The sequence below is a fragment of the Rhinatrema bivittatum genome, chromosome 2 (assembly GCF_901001135.1).
Source record: "Rhinatrema bivittatum chromosome 2, aRhiBiv1.1, whole genome shotgun sequence".
In the NCBI taxonomy this organism is placed as follows: domain Eukaryota; kingdom Metazoa; phylum Chordata; class Amphibia; order Gymnophiona; family Rhinatrematidae; genus Rhinatrema; species Rhinatrema bivittatum.
In genome coordinates, this window is record NC_042616.1 from 628,551,211 (window position 1) to 628,576,172 (window position 24,962).

General features: G+C 43.8%; 1 protein-coding gene across 1 annotated transcript in view; it reads left to right on the forward strand.

Annotated features, from left to right (window-relative positions):
- Positions 1–24,962, forward strand: part of SNTG1 (syntrophin gamma 1) — a 2,212,578-nt gene that overhangs the window by 1,579,896 nt on the left and 607,720 nt on the right. Inside the window, exon 13 of the mRNA XM_029591258.1 lies at positions 24,600–24,730. Within this exon, the coding sequence (XP_029447118.1) occupies positions 24,600–24,730 (131 nt within the window). The remainder of the gene's footprint in view (positions 1–24,599; positions 24,731–24,962) is intronic.

A 24,962-nucleotide genomic window follows, 5' to 3' on the forward strand; every position in this document is an offset into this window, starting at 1 on the left:
GCCTTGAGGTGTTTATGCCACTGTTTTTCCTGTTTTACTCATCTTATGGTTTCTTGAGCCGCTGTTGCCTCTGTTGCTGCTGTCTGCCTGCAAATTTTTATAAAACATGGATGGAAAACCCCAGTGTTGGAGTAGGGAAAAGTATATATTTTTTTCCACATACACTTTAATGGAAATGAAATAAATAAACTAACAAAATGAACAAATAACATAGAAAGGCAATGAAACAAAATATCATCAAAAAACATTTCTTTTCCCATGCATACCCTTAATAGTTGATATATATGTTGGACTCTTCCTAGACTTTACATATGAGAAAGCTTTGGAGAATGATGGGCACTGGGTGGTTGCTTATGAATGAGGAAGCGGGATTAATCTTTTGACCAACAACAGCAGAGAAGGTAATCTGAATCTTTTGTAAAATAGGGAAGTTTAGCAACTGTTACAATGATCATCATGTTTCATTCGGTGCCCTGCAGTGATCAGCTCTCTACTTCCTGCTCCATATAGTCTCTCCCCTCCCAGACAGCAGCCTATAGAGATCAGGATGAGAGTGTGAAAATGGTGCAGACCTAACAAAACAGAGACAAACTACTCTACTCCCTAATCCAGCCCATCCCCTAATGCCATTCCTCAGAGTCTTATATAGGGGAGGGGATGGGGGGGAGGAAAATGGTGCTGGTACTTAGCTTTCAAATACCAGCAGAAAAAAGTCCCATTTTTATTGTAATATTATATTATTGTACTTGTGAGTACTGTAAATTACTTCATCATCTTCATGCATTTTTGGAGAGTCATGAAAGTATAAATAAAAAAATTCAAGAAGGTTGCAAAGAAGCATTGCTAGTTGCAAAGAAGTGAAGGTAAACAAGAGATCATCTCTGTTGTACAGAACTGCAACAAGAAGTAAATTGAGCAGAGTGAATGAATCTGCTATCACATCCTTTGTTTCTATGCTAAAACTAAACAAGGAAATAAAATGCAGTATAAACCCACAATACCTAAATTCAATAGTATTTAGACGAATTCACAATTCTCTCTTCCACACTGTAATAATATTCACTTTGGTCAAGGTACGTTGCCTTGGTTATTTTTTTTCTGCACATTTTAACACTGATGTTTCAATAGTCTAATATTTCTGTGTTGGAAAACTAAGATTTAATTAGGTTTATTTTTAATCGAGGCACATAATCTAGTAGCAATACTCAAAAGTCATCAATTAGCGTGCAATACATTACATGCTTTCTGGATCTCCTGTGATTGCTTCTTTGTATTTCCAGAGAGATAAAAGAGTAGCAAGAAATGTTTTTCTTCTTATAGACATTTGTGTTCAGTACCCAAGATTACAAAAGCTTGGATAAGCAAATCCTATATGGTTTGCTACATTGTTATACAAAATATTGATAAAGAAAAGAAAACAAAGAAGAGGAGAATTCTAGGAGTATTATATGCTGTAATAAATAGTGCAACAAGGGATAAGCCCATATATTGATCCATTGCTTGTATTAGATTTCACAGATTTCATTTTTGAGCCTGAACTATTCATAAATTGTTACTGAAGAGGATATATACACTGAATCTCACAAAGAAATGTACTAAAACAGAACTGAATTAATTGCTATGCTGTCAAAATGCTGGTGTTAGAGTATTACCCTTAAAGAACTACAATACAGTAGGGATGGGCATTCAGGAGAAATGAAGTAGGAAATGAGATGACATTTACTATTCGTTTGGATTGTTTTCAAAATGGAATGATTTAAATTCCTATGAACTTCCATTAGAATCTTGTTTTGAAAATCTATTTATGAAACAAGTTGCTGGTAGGCCTAGGCCTAGACCCAAAGTGTGGACCTTGCCTAGGGAGTAGGGCAAAACCCAAAGCAGAGGACCTGGTCTATGATCGAGTGCAACTCAGGTGCCTCGGCCTAAGCCTAGGCCCGAAGCCTGTGCCTCACCTCAGCATAGGCCACAACACAAGCAAAGGCCCAGGCCCAGGCCCAGGAAATTTCCTGACAACTAAGCCCCTAATAGTTACCAAATCCTAAGCCATGACCCGGCCTGGTACTGTCTCTGGGGCTTCATCCCAGACCCAGACCCTGAATGGGGCCCAGGCTGGAGGATGGCTTCTGATGCCTGTGTGTCATCATAAACCAGGGGCTGGGCCCATGCCCAATACCATGGCCTGGCCCCGAGGCCAGGTCCCAGTGCTGGAGCCTCAGCCCAATACCATGGCCTGGCCCCGAGGCCAGGTCCCAGTGCTGGAGCCTCAGCCCAATACCAGGCCTGATGTTGTGGCCAGGCCCGGAGACAAGGTCCCGATGCTAAGGTCTCAGTATGGATAAAGGGCCCGATGCCAGGGCATGGCCTGGAAGCCTGGTCCTGATGCCTGGGCCTTGGCTTGGACCCAGGCCTGATGCCAGTACCCGGCCATGAGCCCAGGCCTCAGAGTTCCTCTTTGTCGCTTTCTTTCTTTGGCTTTTCTTTGCCGACTGATGCCATCCACTGGGCAGTTGAAATAGCTGACATACATCAAAATGCCACCCTCCACTAGGGAAGATGCACCAAAGTTCATTAACTGGCACAATGATCCCAGTGGATGAAGTCAGTTGGTGAGGAAAAGCCAAAGAAAGAAGATGACAAAGAAGACCTCCAAAACCCAGGATCCGGGCCTGGGCCTGACTTTGGGCCAAGGCCCAGGCATCAGGACCCAGCCTCTGCGCCAGGCCCTGGAATTGGGCCTGGTCCAGGCAGAGGTGCCAGCATGAAGACCCATCCTTCAGGCCAGGCTAGAACATCTGGCCTGGGACCAGGCCTTGGCATAGGCCAAGGCCCAGGATTAAGGACCCAGATGGAAGCATAAGGCCTAGATCCAGGCCAAGTCCATGGTATCAGGACCTCGCCTATAGGCCAGGCCGCTGCATCAGGCCTGGGTCTGAGCCCTGGCCTATGCTGATGCCCAGGTATTGGATCCCAGCCTCCAGGCTGGATGCTGGCATGAAGCCTGAGGCCTCAGCCTCAGGACCAGTCCTTTGGGCCAGGCTGTGGCATTGTGCCTGGGTCCAGACTAAGCCACTGCATCAGGACCCAGACTCTGGACCAGGCTGCAGCATCATCTCTGGACTTGGGACATGATCTAGGCCGAGGCCCAGGTGTCCGGTCCTGGCCTCCAAGTCTGGGCCTTTTATAGGCCCTAGGCTGAGGTCAAAGTAACCTGCTGCAGCCTAGGCCTATAGAAGTACTAGGCTTTGGGACCAACTATGCCCAATGCCTAGCCTCAGGCCAAAGACTCGAACATGTGTAGGCTTAGGCTGTGGAATGTCACTGAACCTCAGCCTAGGACCTATGCAAGGCCCTGGCTTGGGTAAGGGCCTAGGCCTTGTCTGTAGATCTCCTTAGACCAGGTAAATGGGAGCTGTAGGGGTCCTGGTCTTGGCATTTTTCTAGGATGCGTGGGTGGCATAGGAGGTCCTGTTTTTTTTTTTTTTTCTTTGCTCTGGTCCTTACTGAGGAATATATAAGACAGATACCCATGTCAGAAGTGAAATTTAAAAGTGATGATTCAGGGGAACTGAAACAATTCTAATTGAACTTGCTACAATAGGGTAAACTGACAAATGAAAGAGTAGAAAATCACGTGGACCAGATGGTATAAAACCCAAAATGCTGAATGAACTGAAAAATGAAATTGAAGCCCTATAATTAGTAATCTATAAACTATCATTAAAATCAGCTATAGTTCCTGAAGACTGAAGGGTGGTCAACATAACACCAGTTTTTAAAAAGTATTCCAGGGATGATCCAGGAAACTACATACTAGTGATGTTATTGCCAGAATAAATGGTTAACCTATTTTAATGAGCAAAATTATTGAACATATAGATAGTCATAACTTAATGGAACAAAACCAATATGAATTTAGCCAAGGGAAGTATTTCCTCACTAATCTGCTGTATTTTTTAAGGTATGAATAAAAGTGGATAAAGGTGAGCCAGTTGATATAGTATATCTGAATTTTTTGAAAGCATTTGAGAAAGAACCTCATGAGAGATCCTTGAGGAAATGTAAAAGCCATTGGATATGATGCAAAGTTCTATTGTGGACTGAGAACTGGTTAAAAGATAGAAAGCAGAGAGGAGGGCTAAATGGGCTATTTGCTCAAGGAGAAAGCTAAATAGTGGAGTGTCCCAGCCATCTGTACTGGGGCCACTTCTTTTTAAAATATTTATTAATGAATTAGAGATGTGAACAAGTGAGGTGATCAAATTTTCTGCTGAAACAAAATTCTTCAACGCTATTAAATCACAAAACAATTGTGAGAAATAAGAGGACCTTGTGAGACTAGAAGACTGGGCATCCATATGCCAGATGACAATTAGGTGCACAAGTACAAAGTGATGAACATAGGAAAGAGCAACCCAAATTATAGCCACACAATGCAATGTTTCATGTTGAGAGTCACCAGGAAAAGGATCTAGGCTTCATCATGGATAATATGTTGAAATCTTCTGCTCAGTGTGCGGCAGCAGCAGCCAAGAAAGCAAATAGAATGCTAGGAATTATTAGGAAAGGATTGGAGAATAAAACAGAGAATATCATAATGCCTCTATATCTGTCCATGGTGCAACCACACCTTGAGAATTGTATGCAATTCTGGTTACAGTAAATTAAAAATGATATAGCATAATTAGAAAAGGTACAGAGAAGGGTGGCCAAAATGATGAAGGGGATGGAACAATTTCCCTATAAGAAAAGGCTAAAGAAATTAGGGCTCCAGCTTCGATAAGAGACAGCAGAGGGTAAATATAGAGGTCTATAAAATAATGATTGGAGTGGAATAGGTAAGCATGAAATGGTTGTTTACTTTTTCAAAAAGTACAAAGATTAAGGGACATGTAATGAAAGTTACTAAATAATAAATTTAAGATAATTATGAGAAAATATTTTACTACTCAATGCATAATTTAACTCTGGAATTCATTGTTAGAAGATATGGAAAGAGCTGTTAATGTAGCTGGGTTTAAAAAAGATTTGGGCAAGTTTCTGGAAGAAAAGTTCATAAACCATTATTAAGGTAGACTTGAAGAAATTCTCTGCTTATCCCTGGGATAGGCAACATGGAACCTATTGACCTTTTTAGATCTTGCCACTGTTAAGTTACTGAGCTTGATCGACCTTTTTTTCTGACCCAGTATTGCAATTATTATGTTCTTATGTATATTTTTTACCATGTGTGACTCAGTTTAAACTGCAAAATCAATGACCACCTAGCAATGTGTTTACATTGTTATTCAAAAACTTTGTACACAGAGTCGCCAAAAATTAAATAAGAATAGAACTATAATGTAGCCAATTCATAGGTTGTAAAAAATACTAAAAAATATACTCACTTTGCATGCACCCAGCATGTGCATTGCCTTTGAATACACTGAGACCGCTACATATTGGCACAGCAATATGACTGAAGACACAGCATGTGAATAGATGTGAAAAGAAGCATCTAAATTCAAACTTGCAACTTCAACTTACATGACAGCTCGTGTTACCTCTTCACCTTTGGTTATTTGTTTAAAATTGTCCAATGCAGTTATTGCCTGGTTCTTGGACATATAGTAGAGGCAAATCATTCCTATCTTGTTCCTGAAATTGAAAAAGCAGGACTGATTCACCTGCCCCCATGACTTGCAGCCCAGGGGTCACAGTAGGTCACGAGATTTAAACAAAATGCAGAACTATAATATTATTCCTATTATTTTCAATTTAGCTCACACCGTTCCATTGATAGCTCAAGTCAAATTACATTCAGACACATTAAGTATTTCCCTGTCCCTTAGGACTTACAATTTAAGGGTTTCATTTACTAAGCTTTTATCCTATAGGTACAGAATGAAAGAAATACTAGTAAATGAGGCCCTAAGCTTGTGCCAGAGGCAACAGAGGACAAAGTACCCAAGATGACAAGGAACAGCAGTGACATTTGAACCCCGGCTTCCCATGTTTACAGTCTGTTTATCTAACCAAAAGGCTACTCCTTCACTCACCTGTCTGACAAAAAGAAATGTGTAGTTCTAGGCAAATAAGAATGTGGATATTATATGTTTGAAATGAGGTGACCAAGCAACCCTTATGAATCTTGTAGTGATGGTCCCACTGAATGACGGTATACAACAAAATCAATAAATAAATGAAATAATGAAATAATATCACGCATATCCAGCATAGCTCCCTGCTTCAACGGCAGGGGAGAAGATAAACAACCAATAAGGGCTGTATAACATAATCTGGGTAAAAACAAATAAGCATGGGTGTAGCTTGCTTATTGCGGCGGTTACTACCCCTACTACCTCTAACTAATCAAGCTAGATATTTCACTTGGATGCAGCTCCATCACCGCTCTCTACATTAATGGCGGGGGTGGAAGGGAATTAGAACCAAGAGCTAAGAGAAACAGATAAGTATGAGAGAAGAAATGAGGGAAGCTTGCTGGGCAGACTGGATGGGCCATTTGGTCTTCTTCTGCCGTCATTTCTATGTTTCTATGTTTCTATATCCCTTTATTCAGGATATTATACCATCCTTCACTGTCTGGCTCATAAAATTCATTAAAATGTGCTCTTTTTGCACATGCAAAGTTGATCTGCTGATGACAGATGCATTTAGAACAGAGAATAGAAAGTGCAAGGCTCATGCTTAAGCTTTGACATCAGCAAAATATATGGGCAGAGAGCTGTAATGTCTGCCCATACTTTGATCAATATTCAGCTCGTTTAAATATACTCTGAGACATTTACATTGTCTTGTTTCTTTAGAAACAATCCTGAAAAAGACAAAAAGTGAAAATAACCCCACTCTATTAGAAAACTCTTCTCTATGATAGATAAAAGCCAGAAAACTATTCTGCTTTCTAAACTATAGAAATAAAAGTCAATGATATCCTGTGGCTGTACATCACCTGTGGGTCAATGCTTCAATTTGTGCTTCCTCTCCACATACACATTGCTTCTCACCCTCTCTTTCCTCTGCGCTTCCCCTCCAGTCAATAGGGATGTGCATTCATTTAAAACAAAAGTATAAAACATGACGAATATGGCTAATTTGTTTCATTTGAGTGCCCCAAACCAAATGCTTCAGGCCTAGACCTAGGCCCAAAGATGGGGCTTTGCCTAGGGCATAGGCTGAGGCCCAATGCCTGAGCGAGATGGCGACATCTCGCTCTTGGCCCGAAGCTGGGGCATCATCTCAGACTTAGGTTGAGGTCCAAAGCAGGGGTCATAGCCCAATGCCAGGGGTCATAGCCCAATGCCAGGATCTTGGTGGAGACGGGCCAATGCCAGGGCCTTGACTGAGACCCCCGAAAGTTTAAAAAAAAACCATACCTGATCTGTTGTTTATCTGACAAAGGCCGGGTCCCAGTGCCTAGACCTCAACCTAGGTTAAAGCCCAAGCCCAGTCCTGATGCTGCAACCCGACACAGAGGCTAGGTCCTGATGCCAGAGTCTTGGCCTAATGCCACAACCTGACCCTGTGTCTGGGTGCCAACACCAGGACCTAGGCCCAGACCCAGGCCCGATACCAGAGCCTGGGCCAGGAGGCCGGGTCCTGACACTGGGGCCTCGGCCCAGGGTCAGACACAGAGCCCAGGCCTTTGGCATTGAAGAGCCTAAAAAAGAGCATGCGAAGAAGAGCTCCCAGGCCTGTGCTCCAAGACTGGGCCTGACCATGGGCTGAGGCCCCGGCATCAGGACCTGACCTCCTGGCCAATGCCCCAGCATCTGGCCTGGGTCTAGACCAAGGCCGAAGTGCCGGGACCTGGCCTCTGGGTCTTGTATTGGCATCAGGCCTAGGCTCAGGTTCTGGCCCATGCTAAGGCCCTGGAGTCAGGACCCAGCCTCCAGGTTGTGTTGCAGCAATGGAGAGCTCTGACCTAGGCCAAGGCCCAGATGACAGAACTCAGCCTCCAGGTCGTGTCACGGTGTCGGGCCTGACATTAGGACCCAGCCTCCAGGTTGGGTCACGGCATCAGGTCTGAACCTGTGCTGTGGCCTAGGCTGAAGTCTGTGCCTTGCATAGACCAAGGCCAAGGTGAACTACCACAGCCTTGGTCTCTGCAAGGCTGAGGCTTTGGCGAAGTCCTTGCTGGTGGATCCCCACCAGACCAGGTAAGTAGGGGCCAGGAGGGATCTTGGCCCTAGCATTTTTCTGGGAGGGTGGGAGGAAGGCTTCACTTTCGTTTGTTGGCCTTGTTTTGTGGGTGTTATTGCTAAGTCTTTTTTTTTTTTCACATGAATGAAATGAATGAATCAATCCATGAACCAAAATTCATGGGGAAAAAAAAAACTTCCTGAAAATGAACTGAATAACAAAAACAATTATTTGTTTTTACCCTGCACATCCCTACCAGTCACCTCATCCCAGATGACAGGAGGAGAGCGCAGCTTCTCTTACATGAGCTCTCTGCTGCCAGTGCCTTTTTGCCCATGTGGTTCACAGCTCAGATCAGGGGTAATGTCTCCAAATGGGTTAATTTTACATATACCTTAAATGAACCTCATTCTCAAGCCAGAGCCTTCTTCTTAAGCCATAGCAACTGTCTGAATTGTGTGGTGATCTGTAGATTTCTACACCACACTGAGGGTTCAAATGTGGTTCAAATGTCTGTTGCGTAGGCAGGAGAGGCATCTGTGGAAAAAAGAGTGGCCTGCATCCACTGTTTCACTGTCTATACTTTCCTGCTCTCAACAGGAAACGGGAGGAGGCAGAGAAGAGTTAGTGGAAGGTGCCTTTGAATGGAGAGAAGATGTATTGCTAGGTTTCTAAAAGAATCAGGGCCCAGGCTCATAGAACCCCCCTCTACGTACCAAGATAGATCCTGTAAAAAAACACATAATTGGATATTATACTCTTAAGTATTAAACTCTTATACTTTTAAATATGAATATTCTAATTCTGGTATCTTGAGTAAGAGCAACACAGCTGCAAAACACACTCTCAGAACCTGTAGCAACTGACAGAATTCAAACAGCAATAACAGTACTTGTGAAATAGGAGACCTGCATATATTACGCTGGACCCTTGTACACCAATACATCTCTTACTGGAAAAACAGCACGAGCAGCACTGTTATAGATCGCTATTGATAAACCACTCTCTACTTGCAGAATTCCTCACCTCAGTCACACACGCAAAACACAGGCAATCCCTTTCCAAATACTGAATAAAGGACTACTGCTTTGATATTATAGAAAAGGAGTATATTAAAAATAAACGTTTACCTTAACATAAATTAGAAATAGAAATATGCAGATGAAAATAGAACTGGAAACCCCATGAAGCCAGACTGCCACTTTACACTTCAGGCTGGTGCAGCACGGAGGAAGGATGCAAAGAAATCCATCTGGAGTGAGCTCCCAGCTGAGCCTGATATTATTTTAGTCCCTAATTGACTGTTTGGGGTTTAAAAGAAGGAGAGGATTACTGCAGAGCAGCCCATGTTCTATTGCAGCTGACTCTCTTGCCCATCTCTGCCGGCAACGCAAGCATTTTCAAAACTCATGGGCTGACAATTCCTGTATGTTGATCTCATTCATTGAGAGATCAGCACAAAGAAGGGCAGACCCACTAGTTTTGAACATCCCCTTGGTGCTGGCATAGATGGGGACAGGACACAGTGTGCAATGGTAAAGGTTCCCACTGCTCCCCCAGTTCTCCCTTCAGGTCCTATGTGGCAAGAGATGTTGCATGTGCTGCCATGCACTTTATAGCATTTGCACTTCCCCACCTCAGGGTGATGGCAGTGGGCCAGGCCCTCCTCTTCAGTTTGGCCCCTGTTCCCCCTTAACCTTCAGTATACTGTGGATAATTAGAAGGTTAATGTATATCAAAACAGAAATAAGTCCTTTTATTTCTGTGAGTGTAATGTATTTTCTATTTATTGTTTCATAGCTCTTCTGCTCATAAAAGGACAACCTTGGTTGCTCAATAAAAATGAACACTTCCCTCTTACTTAGAAGATGTGATAATCAACCCATCCAATTCTCTGACATCTCAAAACAGTTTTGTATGTAACCCCTGGGAGGGATGGCTCCCATAGACTGAACCCAGGGGCTCTTAGAAAGAGAGTTAGACCCTATCTGTACCCAATTCTCCTTTCACCTCTGAGTTCCAGGGCTCCCTGTGGGGGAAGCATAGCTTCAAGGCCCTTTTACAATAACACAGTACACAGTCCCTCTCCAGTCCATGTAACCAACACTGGTTATATTCACATTTCCACTAACATCCCAGTTCCTTATCAGAACATAAGTCCCAATTCTCAAACCTTTACAAAAGTCTTGTAAAATTCCTTCTGAAAGCACCAAGTGGATAACTCCCTTCTCAAGTACAGCTCACTCAAGTCAGCAGCAAATACAGACAATATCTTCAGCTCCTTCCCTTTCTGCATGGGCAGGGAATCTTTCCTCAACCAGGACTCCTCCAAATTTCAGGTCAGGGCCAGTGGAAGCATTAGGCTGGGTAGGCAGTGGCCTAGTGTGCTGGAAGTGGGTGGGATGGCAGAGTAGCCAGAAAACGCAGACGTTTTGAAAGGACCTATGAGATAAGAAGTGGTGTGAGTGAGGCATGGAGCTGGAGTGCATTTTCCATTTTGGGACATGTATTTCATTGAGAAGCTGGTATTGTTTGTTATGTGCGATCAGAGAAAGAGAGAGAGAGAGATCAAGTGACGACATCACGTGATGACATCACCACGCAACATCACCGCCTAGGGTGGCTGGACACCCTTCCACCAGCACTGTGTCAGGTTCTTCAAGAGTGAAAGATTCCTCTCTCCCAAATGATTGGTAACTGACTCCCTGGTACCAAGGGTACTCAGTTCTAAGGTACAAGAATAGTCTTTGATTCCAAAAAGAGGAACAATCAACAACAAGAGACAGGAAGGGTGGAAAATCTTGCCTCCCAAAGGAGCAGATAGTCACAAAAGACAGGTAATTTAAAGTTGAAACTCCTTTGCATCAGGTCACTGACAGGTCTATCCCCTGGAGGAGTGATAGTACTCTGAAGAATTTTCCCTACCCTTGATTTAACCATATACAAGGACACCCCAATCTTCATTGTTGTGGGACGTGGGTAGCGGACCCATCTCTGATGGTAGAGTGTGCCCCTGGGCCACGATGCAGCTGCAGAGGAGCTCTAGAAAGCGCCGAGGCAGGGGAGAGCCATCCGAGTGTAGGCTGGTGAAGATGGACCTTGACCACCGTCGCACCTGTACACAGCAGAGAGACCCAAACAACGCAATGTTTGGTCTCATGACAGATAACTCAGGGGTATAACCAGTACTGAATTTTTGGGGGGCCCAAAGTTAACATGGGAGGACACTTCAGCCCTTCCCTCCTCACCCTGTTCCCATCTCTTACCCCATGCTATGAGAGACTTCACAGCAATGGCTACAAAACCCTTTTAAGTTTCCAGCAATATTCCATATCCTCTCTTATCACTTTCTCCATGGCCTGTCCCTGCTGGTTCTCTCTCTCCTTCTGTGGTTAAGGTAACTGCTTTATACAAGTGTTTTTCTCTTAGGCTAGTGAAGAGAAACTATGTAAACAGACTTCCACCCAGCCCAGGCATTCTTGAATTTTGAAGGGGCCGAGAGAAGGAAGGAAAATTACCTGCCAAATCTGGGATAGCCTCAAACGTTCTCATGTCTAGCCCAAGGGGAATGGTATTTCCCATTCAAGATGGTTTCCATAACTCACAGGGGATCACAAAAGGGGCAGTGATTCCTGTGCCTCCAGACTCTAACTCATGTAACTTTAAGCAGCTAACTTGAATGGGACACAACCTTGCTGCTAGGGGTGGGGGTCTGAGCCAAAAGTGAGGGGGCACAAGACCCATTTGTGATGACACCTCTGAGATAACTTGACTGAAGTGTTTTTCCAGTACTGAGTTGTTTTCTTTCACACAATGAGCATGATTTATCAAACTTTTCTACATCGAAAAAGAGTGAGAGTACATCTTCCTTATCTTTCACAAAAAGGATTACAATAAATTGTAAAATATTATATATAGATTTATTCAGAGAGAAGTTATATACAAATGTGAACTGAAACTGAATAAGTATTACTCACTGTCAGCATTGCAAATTATGTGTTGAGAGCGTACATTTTCAATAAGATACCTAGCAGCAAGAGTATGTGCATACTTTTCTGCCTTCAAAAAACAAACTTGATAATCAAGCGCAAGCTACCAACATAGATTTGGTTGAAGACTGGGTTGTTATGTGTATTAAAAATAATCTCAAATCATGGTGGAATGCACATTTTGGCTATACACATACATTTTTTGGAATGTTCATGAATGAACGTAGCTCTCCCCCAACCAAGTTTTATCCGTCTCTCCAAAATGCTCTTTTTACTTTGGCTAAAAGTATGTGTCATTCTACATTGTATAATTCTTGTTTCTATCCACATAGATCCTTTGAAAATGTTCCTTTGGTGTAGATAGGAGGGCAAAATGAGATCTTGAATAGGTGCTGGAATCAAGGTATGATTGAATTTCCTTAGCAGCAGCAGTCATGACAGGTACCCTGGAGATATGCGATACTAGTTTATCAGCAGCATCACCAGTAGTACTGTTGTCTCCTTATCATCACTGTAGCACTACTGATCTTTTCATCATCTTAAACTACAAATTCATATCATAACTGAAATATTTTGTGTAAGCTTCCTTAGTATCGACAAGAACTCCTTAACTGGACTGAGCAATTGATGGATTGCTTACCCATGAAGTACTAAGCGATGTACAATTAAAACACATAGAGGCTTGAAACGCTATAAAATATATCATCTAAAAAAACCATATCAAAACAGACACATTTGACAAATACTGGGGCCGATTTTAAAATTTAAGTGTGCGGGGTACATTTGTGCGCGCCCGCGCACAAATGTACACCCGATTTTATAACAAGCTCGCACTCCCACGCGCATGTTATAAAATCCAGGGTCGGCGCGTGCAAGGGGGTGCACACTTGTGCACCTTGCGCGCACCGAGCCCAAGGGGAGCCCCGATGGCTTTCCCCGTTCGGAGCGGCCTTGGAGGGAACTTTTTTTTTACTCCCTCCCCACCTTTCCCTCCCTTCCCCTATCTAACCCACCCCCCAGCCCTACCTAAATCCCCCCCTACCTTATCTCGATGAGTTACGCCTGCCTCTGGCAGGAGTAACGTGCGCGCCAGCAGCCTGCCGGCGCGCAATGCCCCGACACAGGCCACTGTGTCGGAGCACTCGGCCCCGCCCCTGGCCCCACCCAGGACTGCTACCATGCCTCCAGAAATGCCCCAGACCACCCCTTTTTCGAAACCCCGAGACATTTGCGCGTCCCGGGGACTGCATGCGCCGCTGAGCCTATGCAAAATAGGCTCAGCGCGTGCAGGGGTAGGTTTTTGGGGGTTATGCGCATATCTTACGCGTATCTTACCCACATAACCCTTTGAAAATCTACCCCACTATCTAGCAGAAGCCTAAACTAGCTGGATGGAATCAAAAGTAAGCCTCTTTAAAAAGAAATGTTTTCAGCATGGTTTTGAAGGTTTTCATAGAGTCTGCAGCTGCAAAGCCTCAGGTAAAGAGATCCAAAATGTGAAGGCTGCAATGGAGAAGACACAGACACATGATTTAGCAAGGCAAGCATGTTATATAGATGGTATATTTTAAAAGTCCCCACTGACATGATGGGCAGTAAATGCGTAGTAATGCGTTGCATCAAGGAGAATCCATATAATTTATTAGCTTGAAAGCTGTTAAGTCGACCTTATACTGAACATGCTGACTAATTAGGAAGTCAGTGGAGGTGAATGAGAACCTATGAAATATGCTCAGTACACCAACATCCTGAGATCAGACGTATGGCTGAGTTGAGTAATAAATGCAAAGGCTTTAGAGTCAAGGCTGGCTTTAGACTCATCATCAATAGAGCTTTTTATATGAATATCATCCAATTCTTAAGCTGTACAGTCTTCCGCAGAGACCAAATTCAAAGGATGGATAGACACAAACGATTTTGCAGAGCTGACATTAGGGATGTGCAGAGGGACGCCATACGTTGCATTCGGGATACGTATTCGTCGGGGGGCAGATACGTTGCATGAGTCCGTATGGCGTCCCATTACGGTTATACGTCGAATCCTATTCGTTACCCGGCGAAAATTAAATTTACTACAACCCCCACCATCCTGACCACCCCAAGACTTACCAAAACTCCCTGGTGGTCCAGCGGGGGTCCGGGAGCACTCTCACACCCTCGGTACCAGTTCAAAATAGCGCCAATAGCCTTTGCCCTACTATGTCACAGGAGCTACCGGTGCCATTGGTCAGCCCCTGTCACATGGCCATCGGTGCCATCTTGTGCTCCTGCCATGTGACCGGGGCTGACCAATGGCACCTGTAGCTCCTGTGACATAGTAAGGGCAAGGCTATCAGTGCCATTTTGATTCCTGGCACCCGACGGCACGAGTGCAGGAGATCGCTCCCAGACCCCCAGGGACTTTTGGCCAGCTTGGGGGGGGGGCTCCTGGCCCCCACAAGACTTGCCAAAAGTCCAGCGGGGGTCCGGGAGCGACATCCTGCACTCGGGCCGTATTGCCAGTATTCAAAATGGCGCCAGCGCTACCTTTGCCCTCACTATGTCACAGGGGCTGACGGTCGGTGACATAGTGAGGGCAAAGGCTAGCGGCTGCCAGTACTCAAAATGGCGCTGGCACTAGCCTTTGCCCTCTCTATGTCACAGAGCCGACCCTTGGCCCCTGTGACATAGTGAGGGCAAAGGCTAGCGCCAGCGCCATTTTGAATACTGGCAATACGGCCCGAGTGCAGGAGGTCGCTCCCGGACCTCCGCTGGACTTTTGGCAAGTCTTGTGGGGGTCAGGAGGCCCCCCAAGCTGGTCAAAAGTCCCTGGGGGTCCAGCAGGGGTCGGGGAGCGATCTCCTGCACTCGTGCCGTTGGGTGCCAGGAACCAAAATGGCGCCGATAGCCTTGCCCTTACTATGTCACAGGGGCTACCGGTGTCATTGGTCAGCCCCTGTCACATGGCAGGAGCACAAGATGGCGCCGATGGCCATGTGACAGGGGCTGACCAATGGCACCGGTAGCCCCTGTGACATAGTAGGGCAAAGGCTATCGGCGCCATTTTGAACTGGTACCGAGGGTGTAGAGTGCATGGGATGGGCTCCCGGACCCCCCGCTGGACCACCAGGGAGTTTTGGTAAGTCTTGGGGGGGATCAGGAGGGTAGGGGGGTTGTTTAAATTGGCGGCCGAATAATTTGGCGAAAATTCATTGTATCCATGGGGAATCGCGATACGTTTTTCTTCCCCACGAATACAACGAATATTGGCACATCCATTGCGGATTGCCAATACGTAGGAACCGAATGCACACCCCTAGCTGACATTTCTTCATGAGCAACAAGATGCAATTCTGTTCAAATTTATACACTTGTGTGGCAAATCTGACACCACTGTGTTCTGTCTTCTGCAGTGGAGCACAGGTCAGAGTTCTCCAGGGCACATGCCATCATATGGGTTCTCAAACTGTCTTTATACCTTTCTAACTGCCCCATAATTGCTCCCTTTTGCCAGCTGGCCACTTCCAAAAGAAAACTCTTTCTGGAATACAAGTTTTGTTCATATGTACTACATGGCAAGCCTTCAATTTCTGTCATACTACAAATTTCCTCACTGCATGTCATACAACATTTGTGAAGTACCTTGCTTTCAGGAACTCTACCTTTCCATTTGATATTAGCAATTTTGCAGAAGCAGTGCAGATGAAATTGATCAACATGAATACAGTTTCAGGAGATCCCTGATTTGTCACATCTTCTTGCTTCCACCTCTTCCTCCAGATATGACAGAATCATTGTTGCATCGTCTTGCCTACAAGAGGCTCTTGCTAGACTTGATTCTAGGCAGGTTTTGACAATTGTATCTCTTTGTCATTATTTGGGTGTCCCTCCAAAGTTCCTGAAAGAATGGCTAGATGTTGAGGGATAAGAGTGTTTAGTTATTAAAACAAGCCTACATGGTGTTATCTTGACTACAAATGAACTGGAAACGTTTTACTTTCTCTTCATACTGTCGGCTCGATCCAGTAAGGCCGCGGTAAAAACAGTGAGGTAGTGTCAGGCGCACCCTTCCCCCCCGCACGCACAGTTCTCTTCACTAACTCCCCGATACTCTCCTCTAATCGCATGCAAATGCATGCCGCGGCTGTGAAGCGTTAGGGAAGGGTTATGCCCGCGCAACCCATTTTACTGTATAGGCGCTGTAACAGCGCCTATACAGTAACCTGGGTGCGCTGGTACCTGTCATTTCAAATGACATTTGAAATGACAGGCACCAGGAAGTGTAAAAAAGTTTAAAAAGTGTAAAAAAAAAAAAAACCTGTGTGTTATATAAAAAAATAAAACAATTTTAAATACCTGTCGGAGGGCCGTGGGTCCAGGCGGCCGGTGGGCGGCGGGCAGCCATCAGCGGCATCCGGTAGTCCCTTCTCCCTTCCTCCCTCCCTCCCCTGCCTGGATGAGTGCCAAAATCGCACGGGCGGGTCGGCAGCGGGGGGGGGGGGGGGGGCGGCAGCAGGATCCGGGAGCGGCGGGTAGGCAGCAGCGGGGTCCGGGGGGGCAGGGGCAGCGGCAGCGGGGGGGGGGGGGGGGCAGCAGCAGGGGGGCGGCAGCAGGATCCGGGAGCGGCGGGTAGGCAGCAGCGGGGTCCGGGGGTGGCAGCGAGATCCGGGGAGCCAGCAGCGGCAGCATGTTCGATCGCGCAGGCAGGTAGGTGGCAAAGTAAAGATGGCCGCCTGCACGGGAAAATCGTGCAATTGGCCGCTGAAGACGTGACGTCACACCCCGTGACGCCAAACGTCGTGACGTCACGTCTTCAGCGGCCAATTGCACGATTTTCCCGTGCAGGCGGCCATCTTTACTTTGCCACCTACCTGCCTGCGCGATCGAACATGCTGCCGCTGCTGGCTCCCCGGATCTCGCTGCCACCCCCGGACCCCGCTGCTGCCTACCCGCCGCTCCCGGATCCTGCTGCCGCCCCCCCGCTGCCGCCCCCCCCCCCCGCTGCCGCTGCCCCGGACCCCCCGGACCCCGCTGCTGCCTACCCGCCGCTCCCGGATCCTGCTGCCGCCCCCCCCCCCCCCCCCGCTGCCGACCCGCCCGTGCGATTTTGGCGCTCATCCAGGCAGGGGAGGGAGGGAGGAAGGGAGAAGGGACTACCGGATGCCGCTGATGGCTGCCCGCCGCCCACCGGCCGCCTGGACCCACGGCCCTCCGACAGGTATTTAAAATTGTTTTATTTTTTTATATAGCACACAGGTTTTTTGTTTTTTACACTTTTTAAACTTACCATAGCAGGCCCGAGCCTTGCTACTTTTCCGTTTGTTTTTTTTTGCCCTGGTCCCGTCCGGTCTCCTGCAGCCCCGTCCGGTCCGGACGGGGCTGCAGGAGACCGGACGGGACCAGGGCGGGTAAGCAATGTTTTTACCCTACACTACACTACACTAACTCCTACTAGGGGGAGGCGGTAAACTAGCAGGTTAAGGCCGCGGCAGAACAGCGGGTTACGGAGGAGATAATATCAGCGCCCGTTACAGTATCGCAGGGGAATAGCTAATTCCTTCATTATACAGCTTTTTCGTTCATTTACATGCCGGGTGCGGAAAGGGTTATGCGTCTGTTTTCAGAAGCGATACGGACGCGTGAAACTGGACACTGTATCGCCGAACTGCCTTGCGCGCCCGAATTGTGCGCTACGAGCACGTTACAGACGGGCAATCCTCGAGCGGACGATACTGGATCGAGCTATGTGTGAGCAATCTTGGTTTTCTATTTTTGTGAGTTCTGTAACTGACATTATGACTGACATTTTTTGCCTAGGCTCATGTGAGATTGGGAACTTGGCTGTGCAATAGTAGGGACAGATTTGCATTTTTAACCTTTGGCAGTCTAAAAATATTATTATTTCAATGATGATGATTTTAGGAATGGGATGGGCAAAGAGTAATAACCTGCTGTTATATTAGCATTTTTGGAAATGTCAGATAAAACCAGACTCATTTCTTTGTCCTGCAACCTTTTCCAAAAGAGGGTTTTCTTGCTGCTGTCATCCTGGCTCATTTTTCTTCTCTCTTTCTGCTTTACCCATAACATGTTAGAAAGAAAAAAAAAACAATCAAGAAAAATTGCTTTGTGAGATTCGAGACACTTTTCTTGTACAAACACTGCAGCCACATGCCTTGTATAATAATGTTTCATATTAAAGTGCACTGTACTGATTGTTGAAGCTGTCCACTTGCCTTGCTGTTTGACATAGCAGCATTATACCGCTATAATGCAAATTGCATGCAATCACTACTATTTGTCTCTATGGGTCTGAGACCCTCTACCTGTAGGTGCACTGTTGCTGCCTGTGTGATTATCTTACTGCTAGTATTTTCATTGTTAACTTTTTTCTCTTACAACTAATGTCAACAACATCCCTCTATTTATATGAAATATTTTCTAACAGAAAACAAAATTAAAAGTGCAAATCTTATTGGGCTGGAAAAGGAGAATCAGCACCACTAGTAGAGGAATTGCTAGGAGCATCGATTTGAAGAAAATGAGCTGTGTTTTACTATGATGAAACAAAGGGAAATCAGCAGCGATATGCTATCAATTTCTTATCAAAGGGTTCTTGCCAACTCATGTCTCCTTGGTGAGATTCTTTGATATCATAAAACAATTTAACAAGGGTCTCCTGAGAGCCACCTCCAGCTCATTACTGGAAATTGGTGGGCATATTACTTGGAATACAGCACTACCATTGCAATCATCTCTGCCTTGCTGCCTATACAATTACTGAGTCTCTTTTCTGTGTCTGAGTTCTCATAATTATAGTACAATTCTGGCTATCTGAACCCTAGTCACCTGGAACTCCCTCCCTAATGAACTATCATGCCCCCCAGGATTACAAGGTACATATTAAAGTTGTACCAATATTTCCATTTATCCTAGCATTTTAGGTGTCTCCTAGGTATTAAATATAAATGTGATGGTGCTGTTTTGTCAAACTGAATATAAATATTAATCAGCAAAATATTTCTATACTGTCAATTGCACAGCACTTTATGTAGTCAAGGACATTAAGCCTCTATTTTAAAAGTCATCAAAACAAATACTGGAGCAGTTTACTGATCTGTATACAACACAGTTATTTGCATATATATATATTTTTTTTTCTAAATATAACCAGTTACTTATGTAATAAAACAGTACACTTGGGAAATATAAATGCACAGATATCTGAGTTATGTGCAGTTTGGTCAATTTCACAATCATTTATCTTGTTTATTTTTTTAAAATAGAGTTTTCTGTGATTTGAAAAGATTCTCTCCTTCAGAATCTTTTAGCGAATCAAAACTTTGTGGACTAGATTTGATTATGGTACAGTTACTGTTTTTATGTTGAACTGGATGAATGAAGAGAGAGATGAACGTTCAAACATATCCATGTGGCCCTTTATACACATGATTTGATCAAGTATTTTAGAACCTGCATGGAGCCATCTGTACAGGTTTTAAAATATACTTTCCTCCGCGAACCCCCCACCCCCCAAAGTACATATACACTATTTCACGTATACTCTGGGATCTCTAGTACATGCATTACTATTTCAAGCATGTGCACACATTTCCAGTTATGCATGGGCAGGCTCATTCCAAAACGGCCACCTCAGCACAAAAGAAAGACAAACTTTTATGCCAAGGAGAAAGCTAGGCTGGCAACATTAATTGTGGCCAACGAGGACTCACTCTTCTTCATCCAAGGGGTCTGGTGGAACACCAGGCACATGAGCCAGGCCCCTCAGGGCCTGAAACAAGATTTAAATTTGGCATCCCCTACCCCAGGGAGGTACATGCCTAGAGGGAAGTAGGGAGTCAAATAATAATAATAATAATAATAATAAAAAGATGGCAACCATGGCACATATGCAAAATGACATGAACTAGATGGAAGTTCTTGCACTCAATACTCTGTTTTGCATAGAAGCCAGGGAAAACTTTTCAGTTGTTAAGAAGCTTCCTACAAATAGACACACTGGGGCAGTATATAGCCCTATATCCAGAGCTGCAAGGAGCTTCACAGGACAGTATCAATGCCCTTATGGCACTATGAAAACTCCAGGGGTTGTCACTCTGGGCAAAAGGCAGCCAAGGTTACAGCTCATAGCATTAAAGTGTCGTTTGCATTGACAGGCTATGGAAGGATGGAAACATAATAGCTTATATATAGGTCAGAAGGGACAGAGAATACACTCTGTTAGGATGGGTCATCAGTCAGCTGGCTTGAAATGAAGCCTGCTATTCTGGCTGTCATGGTACCTATAATCATAAAACTAAGACCATATCATTCTAACTTCTCATCTGTACAGATTGAAGATCTGAAGAAAAAGGCTTGGATGCTGCGCCATTTGGAGGGGGTATGGCTGGACAGTTGCATATCAGGCAGGAGTAAATATCATCCATAGTTAACTAGGGGGTCAGACAGCCGCTTGCAGAATCCACAGTCCCCACCATCTAGTTTAAATAGTAATATGGAAGGTCCAATAGCCACCCTAAAGATTTATTTCTGGCCAATTTAAATAGTAAAAAGGGGAGACTGATGCCCTCTACCCTTTTGGGATCCCCTCTTTTCCAACCAAAAACTCGAATCAGAATTTAAGGCACTAAAACTGTCTCTCCTCCTACCCACCCCTCCAATAATGATTAAAAACATTTCTGCCCCAGCCCCTTTCTAATACAGCCACCCCTGTATGTTTAAATTAAAGGCCATGGATTGCGGGCCCCACTTTTTCACCCACCTGCAACCCCCCAAAACCTCCAAGCCCAAGTTGGGAGGCGGTAGATTCTTACCATACTCCCAGCAGTGTCCAGAATTGCACTGACTGCAATTTTCATATCATATGCTGTCAGCATTACAAGTACAGAATGCCACCCCAAACGTATTAAGACTCTGATAACAACATTGGTAGTGCACGTTACCAGCATTGCTGTTAGATCAATACTTGACTCCTCCTGCCTCTGATCCCAACCCTCCCAACCCATGCAGAAACTCCACTCCCGCCCTTCCAACCCAACTGCAACTTCCCAATACCCCTAAGCCAATGAGTTGTTGATAAAGCAATACAGGAGAACTCTTACATCAACTCTGTTAATATACACTAACAATCTTGCTGTGAGCAGCACTGCATGCTTATCTGGGAGGACCAAAGCTTTTGACCTTTTAGCTACTTTATGGAAACTTTTCAGGTAAGATTTCATGCACATGGGGTGAGGGAGATCCCGAGAGGGGTGTTACTGATTTTTACTTTGAGTAAGTGGGAAGAAGTGTCAATACCACATAGAAACATAGAAACATAGAAATGACAGCAGAAGAAGACCAAACGGCCCATCCATTCTGCCCAGCAAGCTTTCACACTTATTTTTCTTTCTCATACTTATCTGTTACTCTTGGTCCTTATTTGTAGCTTTTTGGTTCTAGTTACCTTCCACCCCCACCATTGATGTAGAGAGCAGTGCTGGAGCTGCATCTAAGTGAAGTATCTAGCTTAATTGGTTAGGGGTAGTAACTGCCGCAATAAGCAAGCTATTCCCACACTTATTTGTTTACCCACCTATGCAATTCAGTCTGTTGGTTGTTGTCTGAATATAAATCCTCTTTTCTTGATTCCCCCATGCCGGTGAAGCAGAGAGCTATGCTGGATATGCATTGAAAGTGAAGTATCAGTCTTATTTGGTTTGGGGTAGTAAACGCCGCAATAAGCAAGCTACTCCCCGGCTTTTTTGTGAATGCAAATCCTTTTTTTCCACATATGATTGTGATTTCTGGCAGGAGGGAGGAATATGGATGTATCTGGCCCAACGTTCTTAAAGGGGTAACAAGCAAGGGGAAATACTAGGGAGCTGGTGGCTCCCTAGCAAAATGATGGCATAATCCAAAAATGAAAATATCAGAAAAAGTTCAAAAACATTTAGAAATGTTAATGACTTTTCAGATGAGTTAAATTTTCAGTTCCATTGTAATGAACCAAAACACTTTTGTCATGTTTTTCCCATACTTACATATGCACTCTACATAATTTCTATTTTCCATGTCCACTTATCATATTTAAAAACACAATGCACATACCCACGGGACAACAAATTCCCACCAATGTATGAAATTAAAAGCGACATACAATACTGATATACTGCATGTCTACATTGATAAAGATGACTACTGACTACTTATTAGCTAGTGCTCCTATTTTCAGACATTTCTCAATAATATAAGGTAGTGTACACATACATAATTCAAACATGTTCTTCACAAACACTCAGACTAGGTGACAGATGTGGTTGCCAAGTTTGATGGGTCTGGCCATGATACTTATGTATTTAGTCAGAGACTACTGTATGAACATATGTGCCATGATGCTTGGGATAGAGTTCTACTGGGTAGGTAAAGATCATAATGAGTCCTTATATATAGGGTTATGAGAGAAGTATGAACTTAATAATGTAAGTGATTTTCTTTTCTTCTTGGTGAATGTTTATAGGTGAAAAAACCGAATGCATGACAGACCTCCTAAAATCCTGCTTTCATTGTATGAGCCATTGTGTTGGCATTCTCTTCCTAAAGCCTGCCAAAATATTCAATCTGTATGAAACTTTTATTGTTCTTTTCTAACTTCAACATATGTAAAAATTCCCAATCTCTTGTATTCCTCGTTATTTTCTTATAAATGTGGTTTTTTGTGAAATAAATGAAAGATTTCAATTTTTCATGTATTTTTCTTTGTTTCCCCATTGATTCCTTTCACTTGAATTAGATAATAAAGTTGCTGTAGTGTAGACACTTGTTTTTAAATTATTTTTCATAGTATGAGATGATATCACAGTTGGATCATTCTCAGATCAAATTCTCTTTCCAATGCCAGATGTTGATGACAGTCAGAAAGCAACTCTAAGAATCCAATATGGGATAATGATGCTCAAGCATATTGTATTGAAAAAGATAAAGAATAAGGTGATTCAGAGCAGAGCCAGCCTAAAAATCCACGTAAAGTGGATTTATTCAGTTTTTCTGAAATACACGGGCACTTGAGTAATGCTTTTTTAAACAAGGAATTTGAAAATGTTTATTTGCCAAGATCAACAGATATTTTGTGACTATAAATTTTCAGTCATGAATTTCAATGAACCAAGTTGTAAATGATTTCCAAAATGACATCCCATTTTTAAAATGTTTTAATACATGGTATGAACTCTTCATCCAAATATTATATTATGTGTTTTCTCTCTTAGAAAATGCTGTCCACCAAACAAATATAGGGGTAGATTTTAAAAGGGTGTGTGCGGTCGTACACGTGTGAGCGCTACACGGCGCGCACACATGTACACCCAATTTTATAACTTGCGCGTGCAGGCGCGCCCAAGTTATAAGATCAGGGGTCAGCGCGCGCAAGGGGGTGCACAATTGTGCATCTTTCATGCGCCGAGCGATGCTGCCTTCCCCTGATCCCTTCCCCCTACCCTTACCTTCCCACCCCTTCCTCTAACCTCCCCCCCAGTCCTATTCTAACCCCCCCCCCAAAAGTTGTATCATACCTTTTGTGCCTGCTGGCAGCCTGCCAGCATGCAGTCCTTCGACACAGCGGAAATGGCCTATAATGGTTGACCCAATACAGGTATAATAAAAGATTTCAATAAAATAAATAAATACTCAAAGGTAGAAACTATACATCTGTTTTAAAATGTATCTTATTTTTCATAAGAATATCCAAGATACCATTAGAAATTGAGTTAAGAAAAGTTAGTCCTTAAAATGATATAATGCACAGCATAAGATAACATATTGTATCAACGTGTATGAAGAAAACAGTAATTTCTGGACAAATTAACTTGAAAGTAATGGCAGGAATTTTGTGACAGAACTCAAATCACATGAATTCTTTCTATTATTCCGCACATTGAATATAAGTTATTTCTTTAATTAAATTTATACAATTTTTACAATGAAACCAGAAAAACAAATCCTGAAATATGGTAGATTTCTTTGTTGTGGGGTCTTTTATGACTATATGTTTCATCAATGTTGGTGCTTTCTGTGGGGACTTACTTTGGATTATATTACATACTTTTATATTGATTGAATAACCTAACTATGTCTAGTGACTATTTATATGGTTTTACTTGCATTGCTAAAATTGCTAAAATTTCAAAAAAAAGGAATCGTTTTCCCCTAGTTTAATTAGAATATGATTGGATGACTGAGAGGTCCAGATTACCTCTATCTTTGTACAAGAAGTCCAGCACTTTTCCCAGCTTCCTGACACCCTTTCTGTGAACCACTAATCAAAGTTATCACCGTTTACATTTCCTATCTTAGCTGTCTATCTGTTTTTTGTGGAGCTCTATAAGACATCCAAGTTCTGTAAGTTTAATTGTATTAGTGCCAAGATTTAGAACATCAAAGACATTTATACAACTTTCAAAAGACCAGGTCTCATGAGTTTGTCCATTTTTACAGGATACTTTGTCATGTTCCTCATGGCCAGCATCACCAGGGCTAAGGTGGGAGAAAAGGTGGTGTGATCTCCGATTAATCCCACTCCTTCATTCCCGGTTATCACAATACCAGCCAGGAGCAGATTTGTGCAGGTAAAAGTAAAAATAAAGAAAATTACTTGATTGCTATAGAAAGAAATGCCAATAATAATTTATTTGACTAATATGGCAAATGTTTTAGGTTTCTGAACATAAGAACATAAGATATGCCACACTTGGTCACACCAAGGGTCATCAAGTCCAGTATCCTGTTTCTAACAGTGGCCAATCCAAGGCACAAGTACCTGACAAATGCCCAAACATTAAATAAATCACAAGCTACTAT